The sequence below is a fragment of the Geospiza fortis genome, unplaced genomic scaffold (assembly GCF_000277835.1).
Source record: "Geospiza fortis unplaced genomic scaffold, GeoFor_1.0 scaffold134, whole genome shotgun sequence".
In the NCBI taxonomy this organism is placed as follows: Eukaryota; Metazoa; Chordata; class Aves; order Passeriformes; family Thraupidae; genus Geospiza; species Geospiza fortis.
The window spans coordinates 2,437,088-2,458,013 of NW_005054396.1; the positions used below are offsets into that span (position 1 = coordinate 2,437,088).

General features: G+C 40.2%; 1 protein-coding gene across 3 annotated transcripts; it reads left to right on the forward strand.

The window, feature by feature from the left end:
* Positions 1 to 48: 48 nt before the first annotated feature.
* APLF (aprataxin and PNKP like factor) lies at positions 49 to 20,633 on the forward strand. Of its 3 annotated transcripts, XM_005425798.2 has the most exons (9): positions 49 to 457; positions 1,251 to 1,399; positions 2,086 to 2,212; positions 3,961 to 4,139; positions 6,828 to 7,216; positions 12,089 to 12,214; positions 13,428 to 13,474; positions 14,444 to 14,482; positions 18,754 to 20,633. In XM_005425798.2, exons 2-9 carry the CDS (start codon positions 1,301 to 1,303, stop codon positions 18,960 to 18,962), a joined length of 1,215 nt encoding a protein of 404 aa, XP_005425855.1. In that variant the 5' UTR covers positions 49 to 457; positions 1,251 to 1,300; the 3' UTR covers positions 18,963 to 20,633. The 3 variants fall into 3 exon arrangements, with proteins under 3 accessions (XP_005425855.1, XP_030916821.1, XP_030916822.1); XM_031060961.1 differs by lacking the exon at positions 14,444 to 14,482; XM_031060962.1 differs by lacking the exon at positions 49 to 457 and having other exon boundaries at positions 1,255 to 1,403.
* The last annotated feature ends 293 nt before the right edge of the window (positions 20,634 to 20,926 follow it).

The following is a 20,926-nucleotide window of genomic DNA, read 5'->3' on the forward strand; positions in this document are numbered from 1 at the left end:
GGCGGGGAAAGCTCGGCTCCAGCAGGAGAGTGGAGCATCTCTCGTAGGAGGAAAGGCTGGGGGAACTGGGTGTGATCAGCTTCGAGAAGAAACGGCTGAGAAGAGACCTCATTCATAAGTATCTGAAAGAAGCGTACCGAAAGGATGGACCAGGCTGTGCCCACTGGTGCAGAACTATAGGACAGGAGGCAATTGGCAGAAACTGATGCACAGAAGTTCCCCCTGACTATAAGGAAGAACTTCTTTACTGTGCCGTGGCTGCACATGGAATAGATTGCCGAGAGAGGTTGAGGAGTGTCCCTCAGTAGGGATATTCCAGAACCATTGGGATGCCATCCTGTGCCATGTGTTCTAGGATGACCCTTCTTGAGCAGGGAGCTGGGGCCAGATGACCCCCTGTGCTCCCACTGAACCTCCCCCATCCTGGGGTTTTGTGAGCCCCTGAAGAGCTGAAGGGGTGAGGGCAGAGTTTAGCCTTTGGTGTTTCTCTTCCCAGGGCGACAAAGAGAAAGTTCAGCTGGTCAGTGTGCTGTCTCTGCAGTGCAGAAAGTTCTGGGAGGGTTGGCAGAGACTCCCCAGTGATTCTGTGCAGGGAATACTCCAGCTATTAGACTTGTTTTTCCCTGATTATTTGTGCTGGTGAATTGAGTAGTGAAAAGGCAATGTGTGGAAGGAAAAACAGTTACAGTTTGGGTGTGCTTTCATAACCTAAAAAGCTTTTTAGATGTAGTGGCTCTGGACTGTGGCTTTTGAATCTAGCACCTGCGTATCTAGTGTCACTTCAGTGCTGCAGGCTTATAGCCTGTAGAGAGAACTTGCTGGGAAGTGCTTGATTCATTTGGCATCTGATCCTGAAAACTGCATCCTAAAATTGTTGCCTGACTTTTAAAGTAGGATCAGATTTTGGGGAGTTGTGCAGATTTACCATAAAGCAAATTCTAAGATGCAGTTTCAGCTTTCTCAAAGTTTTGTAATGGCAGCAACCAGTGTAAATTATGTACTTAAGCCCCAAAACAGCACAGTCGTGGTCAGCAGTTATTAGAGAGTCTATTGTTAAAAACCCTTTAGGTATGAGGTAAAAGGAAGGTGCATTTATTTCCTCTGTAAGCTGATGTTAAGAGGATGTTGACGATCAGTTTCCAACTGCATTTGTTAATGGCAAGCATTCAGACCAACTTTTGTGTTTGAGTCAAAAGTGCACGTTTATATTTGTGGTGTGCGAGTAGATAAAATTGATTTTGTTTTGTCAGAAAAAAATCAGGAGGCTGATGCAAAAGCGCCAACTGTTCATGCTGTTGAGATGTCCTGCATTCCATTGTTAATGGAACCAGCATGTTCCAGCTCTGAGGTGCAGGGAGACACAAAAACAAGGAATAATGAAGCTACTTCCAAATTTTTGGTGGGTGTGTAAGTTTTTAATGAAGTTTAATATTTGTAAGCATGTGTTGAAAAGTTAAGGAGGTGTTGTGTTCTCTATACAAATGAAATGTCAGCCTTTGCTGTAGTTGAGATCCCTGGGGTGGACTGGCTCAGGAAATTCAAAATGATAGTGTTGTTTTCAGTAAATAATTAATGTGACTTTGGTGTATTTGCATTGTTTTTACAGAGATTTAGAGTCTGGTTACTTCCTCAGGAAATAAATTGTAGGAATTTAAGAAAGACTTTTATATTTGCAGAGTTTTGTTTTTTTTTTCTTGGACGTATTTGTTAATGTTAATTTGACTTTTGTTAAACTTGCTCTTTCTTTTCTATCTATGTAGGGAAACTCTAGAGCAAGGTGGTGGTAAAGCTCTTTTATGAATCTTTCAGTTTGTAGCCTTTTAGATATTTATTCCAAAGATCTAAGAAGTTCTGTTTTATTTTGTTTTGTTTTTACTGCATGAAGGTTCCTATAAATGTTGTTTTTCTGAGTGGGTGGAAACTGCAAAAAAAAAAATTAAAATATTTGAGCAATGGTCACCATACAAGAAGTAGGTGGTTACTGAGACTGCTTTTGAAGGGCATAACGGAGTACAAACTGTGGTCTAGTTTCCCCCCACTCTTCTGTGACTGGATAAAGGAACTAAACAGTAAATGTTCTTTCAGGTTCCTCTTTCTGACAATAATGAAAGCAAAGAGTCAAAATCTATTCAAAGAAGGAGAGTGCTTCCATCTTGGATGCTGGAAAGAGATCTTCTGGTGCAGAGGGTTTCCAAGCCTGTTACGACGGGAGGTAGGTTTGCAGTGTGATAATGATTGCATTCCAATATGCATTGCTGTGCTTTGATATACTTTTTTAAATTATAGTGGTGGTGGTAGGAAGTATTAATTTGCTACTTCTCTTTCCATGCTCTGTGTGGGGCCAGCTGACAAAGACTGACTTCTGTTGTCTCCTTTGTCATCAGTCCTATGGGTGTGATAGAGCTCTTTTTCATCAGTTAATTTTCTTTCTGTTCTTTTTGGTTTTGATGCTAGATAATAAACTCTGTCTGTACAGCTGTGCGTTGGACGTTCAGGAGCCCTTTGCTATAAACTTGCCTATTTTATATGTAAATTATAAGTAGTTTCTGTCTCTTTAATTCCAAGAGTTCTCCACACTTAAGTCACTGATGTTTTGCCCTTCTAAATTTAGATTCTTAATTTCACAGGTTTTAAAGGCAAAAGGGTTTGGGTGGTGTTGCATGTTAGTTTTTTAATCATTACTGAATCAAACTTGGTTATTTAGTCCAAAGTTAGTTCCTAGGAGGAGCAGTTCATTACAGTCTGATAGATTCCTACTAACATAAGGCTGAAATAGTGTTGCATTCCCTCCTGTTCTTGTGGGAAAAGAAATTGCTGGACGTGTCATGTGCTGCTGCTGCCTAGCAATAGTGACAGCAGCAGAAGGCTGTTTTCAGTCACTGTCAGTGGGACACACGGGGTGCCTATGCCTTGGCACAAGCTCAAGAAGACTTTATAACATGTCTGCCTTTGGTCCTGGGAGCTTCTAAAACTGCCATTAGACAAACTTTCTGCATGGCATTTATTGCCCTTGTGACTTTTATTGATGGAACAGGAGGGCCAAAGAAGTGAGAGGGGGAAAGTATTTCTGTCACTCCCTGTGCTGAACACAGCACACCCCACCCTGTTTGCCCTTCTGTGGGGAGGTGTGAAGTGGTCTGGGGGCAAACTTGAGTTTCCTTTGCTGATCAGTCCAAGTATATGAACTGTGACTGGTGAGTGTGTGTCTGCTCCCATGTGCAGCAGCTCTACTCTAGTGACTCTTTCCAGCTGCTCTTTCTACTGAGATGCTGTTATGGATTTGGCTCTTAATATCCAAGCAAGCCCACGGGAGTATGTTAAATGCAGTGTCTGGCCAGTTGCTTCTTCCCTCCTGTTGTAAATACAGGTGTCTGTGTGCACTGATGGGGGCAACTGTGGCTTTAAAAACCTCAATCATGCACCATCCACCATACTGCTTATTCTTTTCCTCAAAAGCTAGTTTGGAAAAAAAAAAATTATAAGATGACAAAGAAAATCTGTGTTTCAGTATTTTTTCTTTCGTCTCCCTTCTAAATCTAGACTGTTCCTTCCTGCCATATTTATATAAAAATTGCATGGTGTTGAGTCCTGTACTGGTGTAATAGTTTTCTTGTGTTTGTGCTTTTGTTTTGTATTTTTGGGGGAATGGGGTTTGTTTGTCTATTTGTTTCTCTGCCAGTACTATAATGTTTGCTATATGTGTGAATATAATTTATTTCAAAGACTGAATGTTTTTGTTTTGTCAGTGTTGAGATTAGGAACTGTGTGGGTAAGTATCTCAAGCCCTGACCTTGGGGGAACTGGGGATACATGCAAACATTGGAACTGTTTAAAAAGTCTTTTTCACAACTGCTGCTGTTTCTCATGCCATGTGCCCAGTGTTCTGCTTTAATGATTTCTAGTGTCAGGATTTCCCTAAAAAATTGCATTCCAAAAGTACCCTTTTTCTTTTTTTTTAAGGTAGTAGAAAGGAAAAAGGCCAAGGAAGGGGAGAAGGTCTTACAGAGTCATTAAAATCAAAAGTACATGTACAGCAGAAAAAAAGATTACCTTCTGAAGAAACTATAGAGGATTTTGAAGGTGGAGAGCAAGATCAAGGGAAAAGGAGCTGCCTTCCCATCCCTGTTCCTTTATCTCAGGTAACTTTTTGGCTCAGGGTGCAACCATGATACTGCAAAAAATGAGAATGTAGTTGGCAATGTCATGTTGAAGGTTAGGTCTACAACATAACTTTTTGTTCTCTGTGTTCTTTCTGATCATGATTTGTTGTTTTGAAATACCAGTCTTTTGGATAGCTCTGTAGCAAGGATCATGGAAGCCTCAGAGATTTGATTTTCTGCATTTTCTTCAAAGGATCTGGGACATGGACCCCAAATGTCCCATGGAAGAACCAGACTGAGAACTTTGCAGCAAGAAGCAAGAGCACATGGGCCAGAGCACTGCTTCTAGGAGTGGCTGGTGCATGTGGCTTCTTTTTCTGAGAACCTCTGGGGATAGATGATGGTGTGAAACTGATGCAATGCAGCACTGGGCTTTGCCCAAGCTATTGCCATTCTAGTAGGTGAGGGCTTATGGTCAGATGAGGATGGTGTGTGGCTCAGCAACTGCTGTTTCAAAGGAAGGTAGCATGGAGTGTGCTTATGCCACCATCTCAAAATCCGAGTCAAAAAAAGTAACCTGAAACCCAAAAATATTTGTGGCAATGAGTGAACAGACCCTTTGGTCCAGCTGGTCAAGTCTCTCTGTGACCTCACAGTACAGCTGCATTTATAGGCAGTTAAATCCTTACCAACAACATCCTGCAAGTGGTGAGAAGGATCATTGCTAAAGTCAAACAAAGCATATTCTGGTGAGAGCAAACAGAGTTTCACTGACTTGTTTCCTTTAAGTGAACCACTCTGGAAGGCGTTTTTAATGACTGGCACTAAAATTGCCTGGGTGTGTTCCAGGATCTGACAAAATACTTAAAATGCTTCTGACACTGAAAATTATTGGGGTTTTGGTTTTATGGTTAGTTGAAACGAACTATGCATGGAGAGCAAGTAGTAGTAGTAGTTCTGGTATAACAGTGGTCCACTAGGTCCATTAATAACAGCTGCTGAGCTATTTCCTCTTTGCCTGGTTATGAGTGACTATGTAATGAATTATTCAATTTTGCAATTTGTACGTAGGAAGCCTTATTTGTTTTCACCTAATAATTTCATAAATCATTTTAATTTCAAGTACAGTTTAAGAAATTGCTTTCAGGACTTTGCAGAGAAAATGATGTATTAGGGCAAGCAAGAGTAGTAACCATAGAGAGCTCTGAAAGACTGTAATTTGGATAGCAGAGCCTAAATTATGGTCCTGCTGTTGTGTTTAAGGTGATTGAGAAAATGTTCTGTAGGGAAGAAAGCAAAAATATCTGAATTGTTGTGGTTGGCAGCAGCCACCAGAGGCTGTCCCAGTGCTGATTGCTGGTGGCCTTTGGTTTCCCTGGATCACAGCCTGGTGTGTAACCAGGGAATTAGTGTGAGCCTTCTGTCTCCTTATGTACAGTACAGGCAATGGGTGGAAATACATGGTAGAGAACTCAGAAGTGGTAGTGGCAAATAACAGTAATTTATGCTTTCTTTTGCAAAAAAAGGCTTATTTCTTAAATTGCAGTTGATTGCTGAGCTGTATTTTGGGAGTTGTCTTTGTCTCCTAGTTGAGTCACTAAATGTGCTTCTGTCAGGATCATCTGATGTTAATGCTGACTTTCCCTTTCTTAATCAAGTTGCTGCTCAAATGTAGTTGGTTTTGGATAACATTTCATGAGACTTGCTTGGACAGGAACAAAATCCAGTAGGAAATCACTGGTTGATTTTCAAGCTCTGCAAAACACACCTAAGTAAATTAAGTATAAATTTACTGGAGGGGAAACATAGATAATAATCTTTAGAAAGCACAGACATTTGAATAGTTCTATGAGGTATCAAAGTAGTTCAGCCTTGAATGTAATATGCTTCCAGGTAGTCTTAATTGTTGGGACAGTGTTTTTTCCTCAGTTGTGTATCTCAGATTCTTTTTCTAAAGAACACATTTCTTATTTTAAATGTACATTTTTTTCCAAAATTTAAAATGCAGTTAGTGTCAAAACTGAAATATTTGCTTAATGGTGTCTATGACAGACTGTTGTGATTTAGAGTCATGAGCTGAAGCATTTAAGATGTATCAGTGTGGGATTAACCTCAGGGTATGTGTCCTGAGTTCCCATATATTTTCTATATAGATAAATACAAATATACTCCATGTATCTGGGTGCTTAAATTATTAAGAAACTCATTAAATTAGTAAGTGATTCCTTAATCATTTAAATTGATTCATGGGTAGGAGTCTGTCCAAGTTACATTCTTCTACAGTCTACTACATCTTCACCTGTATAATCCCCATTAATTTTTCAGGACCAGTACTTTAAATTGTGAGTTAATTTTAACTAGTTCTTGGACTGTTCACAAACTGAGGTGATGAGAGAACAGGTCGTGTGAGGGAACTGAAACTGAGGAAGGAAGCTGTTAGATAAGTTTTTCTTTAAGTTTTTCTTTTAAGATAAGTTTTTCTCTTTGTGTTTTCTGAACTTGAGGTTTTCATTCAGCAGCTGTGTTTAGCAGTGAACTTGAGTTTAGGAAGTGGAGTAGAAGATTTTTAAAGTCTAGACCAGATGAACTTTCAAGGTCCTTTCTAAATTGGGCTGTTCTGTGACTGATTTTGAAAGCAGGGATGATGAGGCACAGTTTTACTTCAAAGCTTTTCATTCTGAGGAGTGCAAATTTTCAGGTTCTTCAAAATGTAACCTTGTTCCACAGAATACATCTGGATTTCTTCTTGAGACTACCATGAGAGATATGGAAGGAAGCGACAAGACTGAAACAACAAACCCTGGAAATTCTCTGGAAAAAAATGATAGGCAACTCTATAGCAAATGGTCTAAAAGAGAAGGTCAGATCTCCATTAAAGACAACAGAATTGAGGAAACAGAAAACAAAGTGCACATTGCTGGTTCTACAAACCAACAAGCTCACTGGGGCAGGACTTCCCAATATCTTGGTGCTCAGGAAGGGATTCTTGAGCTTGATGCAAATCTGGACTACAACACTGAGATTTCTGATTCAGCCAGAAGTGCAGATGCTTCAGAAAGCTCCAAACAGATGCAGCATAAGAGGACACCTTGCAAGTATGGAAGTGGCTGTTACAGGTAAAGCAAAATCAATACTATCTTGGTCTAGCTTGTTATTTAGAAATAACGTATTAGCTATGGAAGAGAATACTGTAAAGTTTTTATAAGCTTTGATTTGGAAAAAAAATCTTTTGTTGAACAGGGATCTGATGAGAAACAAATAGCAGAACGCTAATTTTAGAAGGATAAAAGGAGGAGCCGGCATGTCTTGCTAACTCCTAATACAACCCAAACAAGGGATAAAGTATTTGAGCAAACTAAAAGATGAAGTGTTGCAGGAAATAATATATAAAGTTCCATTATAAAAGGAAAAGAAATAAAAGACCTGTGTGTATAGTATGAGGTTCTAGCAGGGAGAAGAGATGTAAAAGGTTCACATGCCCAACACAGACCCTGTAGGTTTGTTTTTTTAGCAGATGAGACTTATATGAAAGATTACTGTATTTATTGAAGTTATTGCCTGCTTTGTGATCTGAATGTTTAAAATACTTACTCTTTGTCATCCATAAATAATCAAGAATTTATCTTATTATAACTTGATGTTTCTGCAATTTTTAAAAAGCTTTCAGTCACCCCTAAAACCAGAACAAAGCATACTTAGAATTTGAGGTTAACTCTTACCTGGACAGTCTTTAGAAATACTGCAGGTGAAGAATAACAGGGGCTTTTCCTCTTCTTTTCATTCATATCCTTTGAAGATGGACGTGGTAGAAAATTTGTCATACCAGAGAAGTTCCAAAACACCAGTGCTGGGTGCCTGGCCTCCTGCTAGTTATTTCTGCCCAGAAAAGATGTGTGGTGTCCTGTCATGTTACATTAAATGGAAGGCTGAAATCTAGAGGTGCTCTTGAGTCTAGAAAATGCCCACTGACCTGTGAACTACATTTAGGAGAAGGTTTTGAGCTCTAGATAATCCCATGTAATTTTTTGTAAATACAAAAGGCTAATCCAGGAAACAGCAGATCCTGTGCCTTTTTTTATCTTCCCCCAAGGGACTTCAACAATAGTAAAAGCAGTGAGTTTGGTTAGGAACCAAACAAGCACAAGTGACTGGCTTCCTGTATGTTTGGTGAGCCTGATGCTGAGATAACTGAATATCAAAACTGTAAAGCTGTTGTGTTCATGAGCACATCACATGTTGGTTTTCATGTAACTTTGACATATCTCATTTTTTCCCCTTAATGATTATGACAAAAGCATGTCTTACTAGACAGTTCTGTTGATCCAGTAGTGCAAATGCAGCCTCTGGTTTGCTCCAGCTACTTTGAATTTTGCTGAGACAGGTTTTGCCCTGTGTGGGTATTAAGGAGATTTAATGCTCTGCTATGAAGAAATATTCCTTATCTTTAGGAAGGCAAATCTTAGGTACTGGTAGTAGGGAGTAGGAGTCTATATGTGCGCATTTCTTCCTGGGTCTCTTGATTGTGAGGCATTTGGCAGCAATGCTTTTGGAAAGTATTGCTTTATAAAAAGAAAAGAATGTTCTGAAATAACAAATAGCAGTCTTACTTTGTCAGATAGGGAGAAATCAAAATGTCAGCTTTGATCTTCAGGAAATATTATGAAACTCGACTTGTTTGCTTGCAGCAAAAGAAATGTGCTTTGTAGTCTGTCTTTGTATTTGCTTTTAGTTCAAGGCCCCTAACTAGTTGTTTCTGTGTGGTGGTAAAAGTGTGTTAGAGCAAAGATTAAATGTTAGATCTAGTTATTTGACTACATTTCTATTAGTCTGTAGCAAACATTTAGCAAGTAAATTTGTAACCCATAGTTTAGTTTCTTCATTTAGGGATTTGAAAACACTGCTTTTGGAAGAGTTAAACTTGATGCACATCGCTTGCTTCAAGGAGTCTTCTTGTCACCTTCATTCACTGTCACTTTCTGAGGTGGCCAAATTCAAAGGAGCTGCTGTTATCATTAGGAGACAAAGTGCTCTGTGTGTGTTGTAGCTGCCTTTATTTGTTATTGAGGAACTCGCCTTCCGAATGCTGTCACATGTTTTTGTCTGCTGCTTGCTTTTCTGAAGTTAGCAGAATAGGGAATTAAAATAAATCTACCACCACCACCCTTTTTAAGGGCCACCATAGAAGACATATAGGAGACCTGAACTCTCATGTCATGGTTTGAGAGGAAGTGAGTTTTTTTGGGATGCTGTGGTCAAACCAATAGGTGCTCAGATTTGAATATTGGCACCTGATTTAGCCACTGAGGACACGGATACGCCTCTGAGAACACAGGGGGTTAAAAGCAGAGAACTCTCAGGAAAACTTTCTCTTGGGTTCTGGTCAGTGAAAGGTTCAGAGCTCAGAAAAACTTTCTCTCAGGTTCCGGTGGGTGAAAGGTTCAGACCTCCTCCCCTGCCCAGCTGCTGCGGCTGGGTGGGGGAGGAGAAGATGTGCGGCCGAGCAAGGTAGGCCAGGCCCTGAGGATGGAAGTGTGGAGGAGCACCAAGAGACATCGGGCAGCCACCCCCTCCCCAGGAGAGAGAGAGAGCTGGTGTCTGTGCCTGTGCCACCTTGGAATTTGATAGCAGGCCGGCTGAGAAGTAGAAGGGGGGGGTGCGGCGAGAAGGTGCCCAGCAGGGCAGCTTGGGAGTTCTGGACAGGCAGAGCCTGACGTTTTTAACCCTTTTCTTGGATGATGGATACCTTACAAATGCTGATCCTCCTGGACTTGAATGAGAAGAGGGATAGAGATGAGATAAGAGAAAATGGGCCACGAGAGAAGTTGAGAAGAATCTTGGTGGGAGGAGATGATGGAGTGGCCTTTGGCTGGACTTTTCTTGTATAGCCATGGACAGAACCATTTTTCCTGTGGCACAGAGACTGCATTTAGGGGGAGGCAATGGCTTGGAGCCAAGAGAGTGCAGTGATGTTATGTGAAAGAGTGCGTGAACAGAGACAATGGGTGGGGAGGGTGTGGTGGTGCCCTCCATCTTCAGGGAAGAAGAAGACCTCTGTTCTCGAGACCCCTCGGCCCCAGGGGGTGAATCTGGGGGGGACTGGTGTCCCAAAAGTGAGACACTGTGCTTTTTTTTGGAACTGGGCAAAGCATCCTTAAAAGGGGAACCCTTTTAAGTTGGAGCCTGCTTTGCTCTATTCCTGGTCACATCTCACAGCAGACATCAGGGAGCATATATTTTCATGGGGGCACTGGCGTTGTGCCAGCATCAAACCATGACACATGGCAACCATGATGTTTTATGTAAGTTGATGTAGGAGTAAGGATTAATATTAAGTCAAGGAACATCAGTTGCTGCTGTATCCCTTTCAGAAGATAAATTGTATTTCATGTGACTGAGAATTCTTGCTATTACTGCAGGTATGTTAGTTCTGTGCATTAAGAAAACAAAGTGGCAAATGGCCTCTAAATGATTTGGTTTCATCCCATTTATTTTAATGGGGAAAGAAGTAGGCAGCCAGTCTGAATTTGTCACAAGAAGTGATGTTTCATGAGAATTTGTTGTAGAATAAAAGACTGCAATCCTGCAATGGTTTCTAGTGAAACGTTATTCAATTGTCCTACAGTTTATAGAAGCAACAAAAGACCAGGACAAGAAGCCTATCACCTATGTAAGTAGATCCAAGGCATACTGGATCTTTGATAAGTGGCTTATGGAAGAGTTTATCTGTAGCTTGCTTGTGGAGTTTCCTGAGTGAAACAAACCTAGCAAATGGAGATTTAAAGAATTAATACTAAATAGCTGGTATTTCTCAAATGCTAAAAGGAAGCCTGAATGGCCAGCAGAGCTCACAATGTTTAAGAATTTGTTACAGCTTTGTAAAAGCTGTAACAAATTCTCTTTTGTTATAGTGGTAGTTGAAATGCTAAAATGAATATTGACTCTCCTCTGTGAAGTTCAGAAGAGGTACTTGTGAGTTTAAAGGAGTTTCTCTGATCAGTGAGGAACTTGCTGTGTATGGAGGTGACTGCACACATCCTTGGTGTGTTCCATACCTGCTTCTAAATGCAACTGTAGCAAGTCTAAGCTAAAGCAGTAACTACTCTGTAGCTGAAAGTTGTTATTTCTCCTGCTTGAGGCAGGCAGCTCACTTTTATAATTTGCACAAACACACTAGAGGTTGTGTACTCTGGGAATGATTGAGGTAATCAATAAAGTATTTTGCAGATATCTTTTGGAAAATAATTTATTTAAAAATCTCACATTTCTTCCTTCTCAGTATCACACTTGGAAAAAAAGTCTACAGGAAATTATAGGGAAAAAATAGATTTGCTTTTGCTACTATTATGTTAATTTTGATGTAATTTTTTTAGCCTGTTTTGATCTGTCACATGAATTTGTCCCGAAGTGGGAACTTGATTTTCTGTGTTCTTTTTAATTCCACTTACAACAGTTCTAGAAGGAAGAAACTCTTCTTTAAGTGATGTTTATGACTGCCTAGTCTTGAGTGGTGTGTGTACAAAGCTCTTGCCTAGAAGTGGTAGAAATGTTCTTTCAGTGATGCATAAATTTATGTTCCCTACTTGTTCACCTTGGATTCAAGTGTTGTAGAGCAAGAAGTTGTGGATGATGGTCTTGTGCTGTCCTCACTAACATTGGTGTGACTCAGCTACACATGAAGTTGTTAATGTCTTATGGTACAACTTCATGTCAGCATGCTAGTTTGTAATTCAAATAAAGCCTTTTGTACACGTGTTGGAGGTCTGAAACTTAAAGCTGATGGGAAATAGGAAAATTCCTGGTTTAACTTCTGTTGCAGCAGGTGCTAAGACAGAAGTAGGTCATACAGTCTGCGTCAAGTTAAACATTAAAAGCTCCTCTTCATGTAACCACAGAAAAATGAGCTGTCAATGATTCAGTAACATGTTTTATATGTCCTCTCTTCGGTTGAAATGGAACAGTCAGTTTCAGTGTGTATTTGTCTTTTGCAGGAAGAATCCCATTCACTTCCAGCAGTTCAGTCATCCTAATGATGATGACTATCACAACATGGAGATGGTGGCTCAGGACAATGATGACAGCCGGCCTGAGTGTCCATATGGAACAGCTTGTTATAGGTGAGAAACATGTGCACAGTGTCTCTTCTTGTGTCAGGTTAAGAACATTCTCCTCTGCAGTTGCAGAAGGACAGTAGAATAATGACTAATTCTTGATGTTTACATTGGCTGTAGCCTTCTGAAATTTACTGCGGTCAGACTTCTACCCTTAAAGCACCCAAGTCTGTGCATATTTTTAACACAGTAAAAATCACTATTTTGGTAATTATGTCAGCTGTCAGAGATGAAAACTTAACTGCTCAAAGAGCCTATTCAGTGACCTGGAGATCAACACTGTATCTCTTTTCAACATTCAGTAAATTGTTCTTTTATATAAGCAATTTATTGTTACATGTTGTTCTTGATCTGTAACTTTTAGTTTAAATTTTGGTAATGTATTTGTTGTGATTTTGCAAAAAAACTTTTTTTTTGTCAGTACTTGATTTATTACAAAGCATAATTGAGGTAACAGCAATAAAATCCAGTTTATGGCTGACTGCTGTTTCTTTTAAGCATTGTTGATTTTCTTCAAAATATTGTTGTATTCCATTGTTTTTCAGTATCTCTGGTTTACATATTTAGCATAATTATCACAATGGACAAGAAGATATATTTTGAGGCAATAGCATTTTTATGGGAGCATATTGAAACTGGTGGCTGGTGTTAAAGATTGTTTCTGCACATAAACATGTTCTCCTGGAAAGTGTGGTTGTCCTAAAAAGCATGATCTCCATGAAATGTAACAAAATGAGGACAGCTCTTAGGAAAAAGCCTTGGTGATACTCAGCTAATGCAGAAAAAGTGGTTATCTTAAAACATGTATGAGATGAATTTTCCATCTCAGGCTGAGCGATAGAGACTTATATCAGTAATGAAATTGCCAACATGCTTCTCGGGAGTACAACGGATGCTTTATCTAAACCCCAAACTGGCTCTCCTTCCAGATGAGACAACCTCTGTGTTGCACGAGTTGGTAATTTCTTAATCTGTGTTTCATTCTTTGGGGATAGAGGAAAGGAGGCATCCATGAAAAATTGATCATTCTTTTGATGAAGCAACAGATATAATTTGAAGGGGTTTTGTGTTAATTTTTTTGTCCTTATCTGTTGGCTATTACCTGGCTGATCTAAATGCTGTGCCTTGAAAATTATCCATAAAATACCAGAGAATTCTGCACTTGTGAAATGTGGAACAAGGTGATGGAATCAAGCTTTTACTGTTTTCTTCTTTGCAGGAAGAACCCCCAGCACAAGCTGGAATACAAGCACAGTGCACCTCCAGGTAGGCCAATTTGTTCAATATTACAGAATGACAGAAAATTCTGAATTGGAAGGGACCCACAAGGACAATCATGTCTATCTCATTAAAATGCTTTAATCTCCCTTTAGGAAGTAAAGTTGCATTTATAGCTCCCTCTGTATTAGGATTATTTCTTTCTGTTTTTTTTTTTTAAATCAGAAATTCTCAGGTAAGATAAAATATTAAAATATTCTGATGCTCTAAACAAAATACTGCAACCGTATCTGTCATCTTTTTGTGTTGGGTTTTTTTCACCAGTGATTTTCTCACTGTGAGAATTAATTTTTGCATATATGTTCTCTTGAGACCTGGAGGGAAGATAACTAAAACTGAATTTGAGTTCCTAATCTAACACTTTGTAGTCTTTTTATATTCCAGTAACTTGATTTGGTGAAGAAACACAGGGGAATGTGCTGTTTACATTTTGTCTGCTCTTAAAGAATCGAAAGGGATACTTCTTGGTTTTATTTTTTTGCGGCACTTTCTCTTGATTATTGCATTGGAGCTTTTCCACATGAAATCCCAATATTATAAACAGTAGTTTAGAGCAGAACACTTAGGGATCTGTCATGATAATGCATTTTGCTTTGAAGATTCAGGGCTATGACATTATTAAGTTAGAATAACGTTTATGGAAACAGTAGTGTAAAATATTTAAATGCCCTAAAATATTCCAATTCCCTGCTTAAAAACCCCCAGTCAGATTTGATGACATTTGTCTACTGATGGCAAGGGTAACAATTTTAAGAACAGTTTATCTGGGTAATCTCTTGGGAATGATTCAAGACAAAAAGGGTATTTTTGAGGCATCAGAGTAGCTTTTATACCTGTAAGTACAGCACAACCATTTCAGCATTTGTTTAATCGGTCAGTTTCCTGTTGTAGCAGCTCTAAGAATAACCCTTATGGCAGGGTTCCCTCTGTCCTGACTGACAACTTCCCTTTCTTTAGTAACTGGAAGAGGAACACGACAACAAGCTTCAAGCAATGGTGAGTGTATTCTGTAGTTATGAGTGGGCACATCAACCTGGGACACCATTGGTCTGCTGTGGCTCTTTTGGCATTTAATAGTGCTGGAGGTGCTTGATAATACTTAGCTGAGGAGAAAATAGTCATTATTTTAGTAAAATCCTTCTTGTTTTCTTACAAGTAATAGTCCTTCAGTTGCATTTGTGCCAGTCTTCCTGGATAATCACACCTGTATTTTCCTCGAAGCAGGCAAGAAAACAAACATATTTTAAGGAGAGACACACATGGCTAAATGGTGTCTTCCATCTTCACTCCTTACACAGCAGCCATAATAGGATTAAAGGAATTCAGTATTTCATGCACAGCTAGTTAAGGTTGCCTTATAAGGAGAGATTGCTCCTGCAACATGGAGATACTCCCTCTGACCTTTAACTAACTTCCAGGTGATAATCTGTGCATGTGCTAATGAACTTGCTTACTCTTACAGTGAGGTACTGAAATTTCAGGGTTTGTCAGGATCAAAGTATAGAAGTTTATGTATGTTGGGGGCATATAGACTCAAGTTTCAAACATGCTGTCTTGGTTTGGAAAGATAGGCGTCTTCTAAAGAAGGCAGGAGCCTCCCTTGAAATGGAAAATGTAAACCTGCTCCCTCCAAAATATTATAATTTTGAAATTAAAAGGCTCTCGGGCAAAGACATGGGGATAGGAATAACCATTTTTTACTAGGAAAACTAAAAATACAAATGCAATAGTACCAACAAACAAAAAAAAAAACCACTGACAGAGTCAGAATACAACCTGACAACCTGTTGGTGAGGGTGGTAGCAGTACAATTGAAATGGTGGCTGCAGTCCTCCTGGAGTGACAGGTATGGTTCTGTTGAAGCAGTGATCCTGTAGAAGAGTGTAGTTTTCCTCTGAAGGCCCAGTGGTGATGTAGATGGGCCTTGTCTTCCTCTGGGAATCTAGTGGAGAAGAAGGCTGCTCCTCTGGGAATCCAGTGGGAAAAGGCTGCCTGTGGTGTTCCAAATCTCAGATTATATCCAGGTAGGAATGTTTGGCTCCTCCCCCCAGGTAGAGCTTCTCACAATAGGATGATGTGATTTTATCAGTCATGCGGTGACACTCAATGGCCCACTAACAGAAGATATTTCCCAGAGAGAGGATTGGTTGTGGAACAGATAAAGAAAACTGCCCAAATAACAGAAGATAACTGCCCCACCTCTAACAGATAGGAGTAGAATACCCACATATCTTACAACCCAGGACACATGCTTAGGTCTGCTTCCAGGATTCTTTTTTGTCTCGTCTTCCAAATGTGAAGCTTCCTATGTTTTCTAAAATTAAAAGTGAGCTTTAAAGAGCAGTCTGAAAGTCTGATGCTGTGCAGTCTTCGCTTTCAGTGACCAGAGTAAGGCAGGAGTGTGTAGAACTATTGCATTTTGAGTGGGAGTGGGAAGGGGCTTGCCTTCTTTGAGATCAGCAGGGAGAGGCTGGGAATTTCCTAAAGAAATCTTCAAAATAGATTTGCTTTCTACAGAAAGTAAATAAAAGCACAAATAGTTGTAGTTAGCTTTCTAGGCAAAGTGTTTTGACCTCTATTTCTGTTCTGTGTGAATGCAGGAGGTTGTTTTAAACTTTCCACTGAGAAATTTCTTTGCCATACCATTTTCTTATCCAGTTTGTGTGCACTTTGACTATCACCAAATATTTGCTATGCTTATATCTGTGCACCAGCATATTCTGAGGCATGTTTGTTACCTGTGTGTTTTAGTGTATCCTGTGATACAAGTACCAGCCACACCGTGATCAGAGGTCCATGGTAGAAATTTGTGTTGCAGAGTGTTGAGGCATGCACTGAGTGTTGAAGATTTTAGAATGAAGCAGGCTGGCTGTGTGCATATCTAAAAGTCAAAATCTGTTCTTGAAGGTTTTAAATTGCAGCTGTGCCTCTCATAAGAGCACGTTCCTTATCCAAATAGTAGGGTGCACCCTGCCCCTTGTGTGTGCAACTGATGGTCAGGCAGGGGTGACTCTGAAGGAAGAAGTGCTGCTCTTGTAGCATGTAAAACTTGCGCACAGAAGTGAAATTCAGTCTGTCAAATTCGACTTTTCTTACTAAGAACAAACTGTGGAAGAATTGATATTCTGCACACACGGGAAAGAAGGAAATTAATTTATTAAGTTCTGTTTGTATTTACTATTAAAAAAAATTGTGATGTTTTGTTGACTGGTTTACTTAGCTCTGTGGAGGGCAAAGCTTATAAAAGGTTGTGCTCAGCAAGTTCACACCTGAGGCCATCATACCACGTCCTGCAGGGTCAGATAGACAGTAAGAGCTCCATTAACCTTTATTTTGTCATATTTGGAGCAACTGCACCATTAGACACAGCAGGATTAAATTCCCTACAAATGTATTTAAATTCCACCAGCCAAGAGAAGAGGGGAGCCCTCTAGATGACAGTTAACATGTTTAGCTTTCAAGTCTAATTGCTGCCAGAATTACCTGTAGAGAATGTCTGAAAAATAATCTGAGGCAAATTACTGGGGAATAATTGTAGGGAAGGAATTGAAAAAAAAGTCAGAGTTATGCTGTTGTTAAATTGTCACTACTGAATGACTTCTCTAGGTTGTTGCTACTGAGATGCATAACACCCTGTAGCCATGGATTCTCCTACATGGATTCTCCTACATACTTTTGTGTAGGTTTTCTGGAAAGCTGATAAGTTCACTTCAAAATAGAATGTTTTGGAAGGAGCAGTCAGCAAGCTTTTTTTCCCACATCAAGGAGATACTTCCATAGAAAGTTTCAAGATCATCTTTATAGATAGGCTACTAGAGAAAAGGCCAAATTAAGCTTAATCATCAGCTTTAGGGGCTACAGGGCTAAATTAAACTACAGCAGAAAGAAATGGAGAGGAAAGGCATAAAAGGAAGTGCATCACTCATGGCTGAAATCAAAGTGTTGATATATGAGGAGGGAGAACATAGTATGCACTTCTTCCATTTGTAAGAAGAATGTGAAAGTTATCAGTATTTTGCCAGCATTCCTGGTTCTGTTGTAAAATACCACTCACAGTGCTATGAAAGTGACAAAGGGCTTTTCTTTGATAAGCAGCTCTTGGGCTTATTATTCTCATAGCTTTAGTTTGAGAAGGGGGATTTTGTTCTTACTTTATTCAGCATCTTCATTTTGACCCCTCCCCTCCAATTCTGCAAGGACTATAGTCTGTGATTCTACTGAGAAATTCTGCTGGTTATGGGCTAACACAGTGTCTTGGTTTGAGACAAATTGGGAGGAAACATCCTGAAATGAACATGCCCTCCCAGTTATGGCATGATTAATGTCCTCTGAAGTCTCTTAAACAATAAGCCAGCAAGCATAAAAAGGAAGGTAATTCTGGAACAGGAGCGTTCCCACTCACAGAAGAGTGTGACTGAAAGAGGCTGTAGTCTGGCTATGTGAGGTACTGGTGGTGGTGTTTGTGCCTGGAGCTCTGACCTGAGGTTTCAAGAGTTTGCTGAAAATTGTTTATGGTTAATTTAAAGAGTTAGGATTTGGGCTGTGGTCTGTAACTAAAGAAAAAAAAAGCCATATTCATAGTTCCATATGAAAGCTGGTGACAACTGCTCAACAGGTAAGTTAGCTAGACCAATATCATTGCGTGGTTATTTCTAGATAAGGTAAGAATGCAAAACTGGGAGGGAAGCTGAGGAATGAACATGATTTTACTGAGATGTGACTTAAGTGTAGAATAAGACATGATTGGAATATTAACAGGCCATAGCTAGTTAGGAATTTTGGAAATTTAAGAAAAGAGGTGTCACAGATATTGAGAGCAAGGTTGAAACACATCTGCCAAAATGCATTTCTGAACAAAATGACTTTCAGAAGGGAAACACAGACTATCCAGCATGAAGGCAAGTGGAGAACATAGGAGGTGAGTGATCTAGAAGATTTTATTCTCCCATGTGAAGGAAGCTATTAGCTTCCAAAGACTAAGAATACAAAGGATGGATGGATGGGATGGGATGGGATGGGATGGGATGGGATGGGATGGATGGATGGATGGATGGATGGATGGATGGATGGATGGATGGATGGATGGAGGCAGAAAATTTAGGGTCATAGTAGCCATCTAGCAATAGCTAGAGGCTTAACTGGAAGACAGATGTACTGTTTAGGTGATTCTTTCTTGTGAGGAAAGATGCTTTACTGTCTGGGCTCTGGGAGTGATCTTTAACTCTACATTTATTAGTCATGAATACATGACATTTTTGTCCCTACAGGAAAAAAGACTGTGAAGAAGGATGGTGTCAATGATGGGGAAGCCAATGAATATGACCTCAATGACCGCTTTATAGATGAGGAGGAGGAGGAGGAGTGTGAACCTACCGATGAAGACTCGGACTGGGAACCAAGTTCAGAAGAAAAGGATAATGAAGATGTTGACACACTTGTGCAAGAAACATGTAGATTTGTTAGGATCAAGAAATAGCTGCTGAGAACAGCCTTATAAATGTCTAGTGTGGTTGTGTTAAAACATGGTTGCACAGGGGAGAGGAATTGGTTTGAAAATTTTTTTCTCCATGATGTAAGCAGTACAGGAAGAAAATAATAGGGGTGAGGGGATTCTGCAATGCGTTTCTTAGCCGTATGTATTATTTTGAGGCTGGTGTGGTGTTTGTTTTTTTGTTTTATTAAGTTGTGGACCCAGAGGATAGAGCTCTGAAATTTTTGGTTTTTTCTTTTATCTCTCCTTTTTTTTTTTTTTGCAACGCCATTGGTATCTTGTATTTTGAAATACAGTTTTAAAGGTTGTTAAAACTTCATCTTCCTGTGCTTGAAAGAAATATTGGTAGGAAAGCCTAAGCCATTTTTATTGTTGAGTTAGTGCAGTTTTAAACTTCGTTATTCTGCCTCCATCTTTTCTAGATGTTGTTTTGTTGATTCTCTTGAGGTACAGTAGTTAAATACAGGTTGTCTAAATCACTTGAGAGCAGGATCTCAGTGTATTGAAGCACTTGATTGGCTCAACAACAAGTATTATTTGCTCTGATTACAACAGTACCTCTTTCCATGTTCATCACTGGAACTGTTTCTAGTTCTCAGCAGAGTCTTGATGACTGTAGTTTTGTGCAGTTAAACTTGTAACATACAGTGGGAAAAGCATGTAACTGTGTTTCTGATTTCTAAAGACGTTGGAAGATCTTGCCTTCAGTGTGTTCATCACTCCTCTGAGCTTCCTGGAAAGCAAGTTAAAAGGTTTTACTATATTTTGGGACAGATGACTGGAGTCCTGTGAATTTGGCACTTTTTTTGGTCAAAGTCCTGAAGTTCAGCAAGAGAAGCATTCCAGTGTAGCTTCAAGTAGGCATCCACATACACACCAGCTGGTTTTACAGACTTTTCAGGACTTTGTGGATGTGCCCTCTACAACTCTAATGCCCTGGTTTTTGACTGAGCTTGTGTGTTTGTCTTGTTGTGAAGAGGCTCCTCTTACAGGAAAAACTGCCAAGGGGGAATCAAACCAAGCATTGCCCGGGCCTTGCCACTGCTGCGTTGAGCTGTGTGCAGACTCAGCTCTCAGCAGCCCTCAGATCTCCTGCTCTCATCACACTGGGGCTGTCTTGGGCAGGGAAATTGCCCTGTGAAGGAAGCTGCTGGCCTCAGGGGAAGCTGCCCTGATGGCCAGGAGGCAGGAGAGCATAGACCTGGCTTGAGCTGGGCTGTGTCACAGAGGAACTGTCTCAGTCCTGCCCAGGGGGCACCTCCACAAGCAGGTGCATGCAGCTGCCACAGGCTGGAGCTGCCCTCTCTGGAGGAAGAGGAGGAGGGGAGCCAGCCTTATGTTGAGGTGTTGGCAGAGGGAGAAGCCACTTTACTCTGGGGCACAGGAGAGGTGTGTTCCAAGCTATGGGATGCAAGATGGGGCTGTGCAGCCTCAAGTCCCAGCAGTTCAGAGGTTGGGCACTGGGGATGGACCTTGTCAACCTCAGCTGCTGCCCGTTTCTACCTCAAAAAACCTCATTATACACACCCCCTTGGCACTTGGAAACTTTCATTCTTGGAGAGGGTCATCTTGGTCCTTACAGATTCTGCTGAAAGGGGAAGCATTCTTTTTGACAGATTTCTCAGATAAAAATAAAGCACCAATGTGGCAATATTATATCTGAGAACTGTTTCTTGGTAAAGAAAGGGTATGGACCCAACTAGAGTGGGATAGAAAAGAGAGCAGAGAGGGAGAAAGAGAGACAGAGGAAGAAATAGAAGACCAGGACAGCATCACTGCCAGGACACAGAGGCATCCCACCGTAAAGACATATATTTCTCATGGACTAATTTTCCTGACACCTCCATTTTCTGCCTCCTTATCACATGGTCCATGTTAAGGTTCCCAGCATTCTTAACAGGCCCTGTAGTAATTTTTCACCCTGTGGATAAACATATGTTGAGACATAA

Bases quoted from the DNA above. Each gene is read 5' to 3' on its own strand.
- APLF (XM_005425798.2), top strand. From the start codon at position 1,301: ATGTCCTGCATTCCATTGTTAATGGAACCAGCATGTTCCAGCTCTGAG. The intron at 1,400-2,085 runs GTGGGTGTGTAA...ATGTTCTTTCAG, and splicing joins AAGCTACTTCCAAATTTTTG to GTTCCTCTTTCTGACAATAA. The intron at 14,483-18,753 runs GTGAGTGTATTC...TTGTCCCTACAG, and splicing joins ACAACAAGCTTCAAGCAATG to GAAAAAAGACTGTGAAGAAG.